The sequence below is a fragment of the Salvelinus sp. IW2-2015 genome, unplaced genomic scaffold (genome assembly GCF_002910315.2).
Source record: "Salvelinus sp. IW2-2015 unplaced genomic scaffold, ASM291031v2 Un_scaffold3830, whole genome shotgun sequence".
Taxonomy (NCBI): domain Eukaryota; kingdom Metazoa; phylum Chordata; class Actinopteri; order Salmoniformes; family Salmonidae; genus Salvelinus; species Salvelinus sp. IW2-2015.
Genome location: NW_019945104.1, coordinates 1,738 through 5,926, shown reverse-complemented (window position 1 = coordinate 5,926; position 4,189 = coordinate 1,738). Strand labels below are relative to the sequence as shown.

General features: G+C 44.6%; 1 protein-coding gene across 1 annotated transcript in view; it reads left to right on the top strand.

Annotated features, from left to right (window-relative positions):
* The window catches only part of LOC112076548 (retinol dehydrogenase 8), a gene marked incomplete at its 3' end in the record, with an annotated part of 7,781 nt that overhangs the window by 1,859 nt on the left and 1,733 nt on the right, over positions 1 to 4,189 (top strand). Inside the window, exon 2 of the mRNA XM_024143290.2 lies at positions 2,544 to 2,705. Within this exon, the coding sequence (XP_023999058.1) occupies positions 2,544 to 2,705 (162 nt within the window). The remainder of the gene's footprint in view (positions 1 to 2,543; positions 2,706 to 4,189) is intronic.

The window sequence follows — 4,189 nt, the reverse complement described above, 5'->3', positions numbered from 1 at the left end:
CAGACCGGACTTTGACAAGTGCTAAGCGCCTATAGCGTGATAAAAATTCGTACTAGTCCTCAGGTGCAACACTCACCTTACCGAGTTGCACCAAATGGACCTCTGTAAGCAAACGTATCAGGGCACCGAGAAACGTTGTTCATGCGGAGCTTCAGTTGAATCCGATTGATCCAAGCAGCCGAGCAGACAAAGCCTAAGAAAGTTCACCATTTCGGCACAAATGCACAAGCTCAAGTTGGAGAGGGTTGTAAAGCTCGCCGCCATTCGACTCTGGAAAATGTCTTCTCTGGAGTGTATGAATCCACTCTGACACCAATCTGCAGTCCCATGACGACCGAATTCTGTCGTTCTCGGCGAGCTTAACGCAGAACTGTACCTGCCCAATTGCATAGTGCACAGTTTTTGTGGAGGGATTGAATAATGCGTCTGGGATGTTGTTCATGGTTTCAGGCTAAACCCCTTAAGCTCCGGAGTGATGGGAGCTAAGTACTCTAATGGGTGTCGTACATGTCTTAATACATCTCCAGAGCGTCCTAATTTCTAGAGACTATCTTCTGTTGCGTGTCAGTGTTGGCAGTCCATACTTGAGGACGCTGATTGTCAAAACAGTGTCTGGAGAAGGCCCTGTTATACTAACATATATCAGCGGGCAATGAACCCAGTTTGCAAGCAAGCCTGTGTCAGTCCGTGCGACATATAGAATATGTTTTGTTGTGGCAGCTGGGTTGTGGTGTGGAAGAACCCTGACCTCTGTCCTGTCATCACAAGCCTCTTAGCCTCATAATGACTCCTAACGAAGTCTATCTCGCTTTTGGGTGGAGAGAGTTTATGTGCAACTTTCCTCGGATCAATAGCCATCTTAAAGATGTTGACCCCGCGACAGAATGAGACGCTCATGAGGGCGAGCCTAAGTCGTGCCAAAACATATCATTGCCCAACAGACCTGCTATCATATCGTGAAGTGTCTGATTGATAGGCTGAATGAAGGTGGAAGTCCCACCGTCCTATGACGGTGCCAAGCTAGTGTGTAATAGCTCCAATCTGAACATCCTTCAGTGAGGTAAAGCAAAGCCATCTTTCCCTACAGTGAGTCGAATGTCTCTGATCGTTCTTATTGGCAATCTATAAGGGGGACTTAGACTCATCATAGTATGGACGGTCTGCCATGTAATTTCGCAATATGAGGATGTGTGTACAACGCAGGTTCCTACATTATTTTAGCCAATTTGCGTTGTCATTGGTTTCCCCATGCCAATAAATCCCTTTAGAAGTTTATTATGCAGTGATATGATGAGGCAGAGAGGGTAGGAGACAGACGCTAGATGAGTAGAGGACGAGAAGCCAATATATTCTGATGTAATCGAGACTACATGGCAACAAGACTCTGATGACTGACCCCACTGAGCACATAGATAAGGCAGATGATGATGGGTGAAGGACATAGTCAGACACCACGAAGTCAGCTAACGAGGCTGTCTATACTCCTTACTCGTCCGTGTGTCGTGCTTGACGATACGCCAGTGTGAGAGAAGGCGCTCAGAGGCCCAACGTTTGAAACGGAATTCCAGAACATGGATCTCTAGGGCAGTATAAGTGGTGGACAATAAATATACATCAAAAATAAGATTTAATATTCAGTAAGATATACACGAACCGATACACTAACCACGAAGTAACTCACTCGTTCATACTACTCTCTCATCCAAATATATCAATGTGATCATTCCGCCAGTCGTAGATACTCGCCAGCATACGCCTGAAGTATGAGCACTTACCACTGGAGGACGCGGAAGACGTGTCATATCGATAATCCTTGAGTAGGAAGAGAACACATCAGAGGTACGAAGGCGCATCGAAACAAAATCCGAGAACCAACGTCCCCGATGTCGTGTCTGGAACATCTGAACCATCACAGCTGAAGAGGTACAATCGATCCCACAATGACAGCAGTGTGAGCATAGGAGTCCCAACTGTACTAAAGCTATAGGTTCTCAATGCAGTCAAAAACAGCGTCAAAACACCTTCCCTGAGGGTTCTCAAAGCAGAGACCTAACACCATATTGATATCCTAGACCTCAGTGAGACACTATCTCATATCCTTCCCGCGCGGTTCTGCGAGCTGGTTTGGCCTACCACTTTGTAGCTGAGACGGTTTTGCTCATAGATGTTTCCACTTCACAATAATAGCACTTAAAGTTGACCGCGAAGGTCTAGCAGGGCAGAAATTTGACGAACTGATTTGTTGGAAAGGTGGCATCCTATGACGGTGCCACGTTGAAAGTCACTGAGCTCTTCAGTAAGGCCATTCTACTGCCAATGTTAGTCTATGGAGATTGCATGGCGCTGTGCTTGATTTTATACACCTGTCAGCGACGGGTGTGGCTGAAATAGCCAAATCCACACTTTTGGCCATGTAGTGTGTGTTTACATTGCCAAAGCAAGTGAAATAGACAATAAACAAAAGTGAAATAAACTATCAAAAATTAACAGTAAACATTACACTCACAAGTTTCTCTCTCTCTCTCTCTCTCTCTTTCTCCCAGTCATTGCCACCATGCGTGACCTGAAGAAGAAGGATAAGCTGGTGGAGACAGCAGGTGATGCGTATGGGAAGACCCTCATGCTGCTGCCTCTGGACGTGTGCAGTGATGAGTCAGTCAAGCAGTGCATCAACAGTGTCAAGGACCGCCATATTGATATCCTCAGTGAGTTAACAGGGCTGGAACTAASGAGCTAAACCTCCTGCCCTGGCCTTTTGTGTGGCAATGACCTGATCTCTAGCCTTGGGACAAATAGCCTCGCCTTTTTCGTGTGTGTGGGTTTGTGAATGTGTGTGTTCCAGGCCATGTGTTCATCCTGCATTAGTCTAGGCCAGGGGTATTCAACTCTTACCCTACGTCCTAACCCTGCTGGTTTTATTTTCTACCTGATTAATAATTTCACACACCTGGTGTCCCAGGTCTAAATACGTTCCTGGAGGAACAATGAAAAAATACAGTGGAACTGGCTTCAAGGTCCAGAGTTGAATTTGAAGGGACTAGSCCTATGTGTATATGTACGCCTTAAAACTCTAACCTCTGTTTCAACTGGTGGACTCTGATTTTACAGGAAAACTGTTTCTATTCATAGGTTCACTCCTGACCCTCCACTTCCGACACTACCCCCTCTACCCTTAATACAACAAAAACAGCCCAGCAGACTGTTACATCACACCTCTCTATTTATTTCATTCATGTGTTGACACCTAGTGGTGACAGGGAATAGTGCAATCACTATGTGACAAATTGAGTTCATGTTTTTTTATTTTTTTATTTTAATTTAACTAGGCAAGTCAGTTAAGAACAAATTCTTATTTACAATGACGACCTACCCAGGCCAAACCCGGACGACGCTGGGCCAATTGTGTGCCGCCCTATGAGACTCCCAATTGCGGCCGGATGTGATACAGCCTGGATTCAAACCAGGGACTGTAGTGACGCCTCTTGCACTGAGATGCAGTGCCTTAGACCGCTGCGCAACTCGGGAGCGCACACAGAAAAAAATCATATATTCTTCCCTAAAGTATTTCAAGATACAAAACTAGTGTTCATACAATTCAAACATTTATATAACTAGGCAAGTCAATTGAGAACAAATTCTGGCTTTCTTGATGTCTATAGTATTCTCTCTGGTATGAAATCTGGTTTCTGCTCAGGTTATGGATGTGTCACTGCAACCTTAAAGGTCCTCAATGATGTCACCATTGCCCTTGATTCTAAGCAATATTGCGCAACTATTTTTATTGACCTGGCCAAAGCTTATTTATWAAAAAAATTATTCAACCTTTATTTATTTAATTTTGATACAATATACCATTCCATTCTTGTGGGCTGGCTCACAAGAATATTGGTGTCTCTGACTGGTCTTTGGCTTGGTTTTCTAACTACCTCTAACAAAGAGTGCAGTGTATAAAGTCAGAACATCTGCTGTCTCAGCCACTGCCTGTTACCAARGGAGTACCCTAAGGCTCAATCCTAGGCCCCACGCTCTTCTCAATTTACATCAACAACATAGCTCAGGTAGTAGGAAGCTCTCTCATTCATTTATATGCAGATGATACAGTCTTATACTCAGCTGGCCCCTCCCCGGATTTTGTGTTAAATGCTCCACAACAAAGCTTTCTTAGTGTCCAACAAGCTTTCTCTACCCT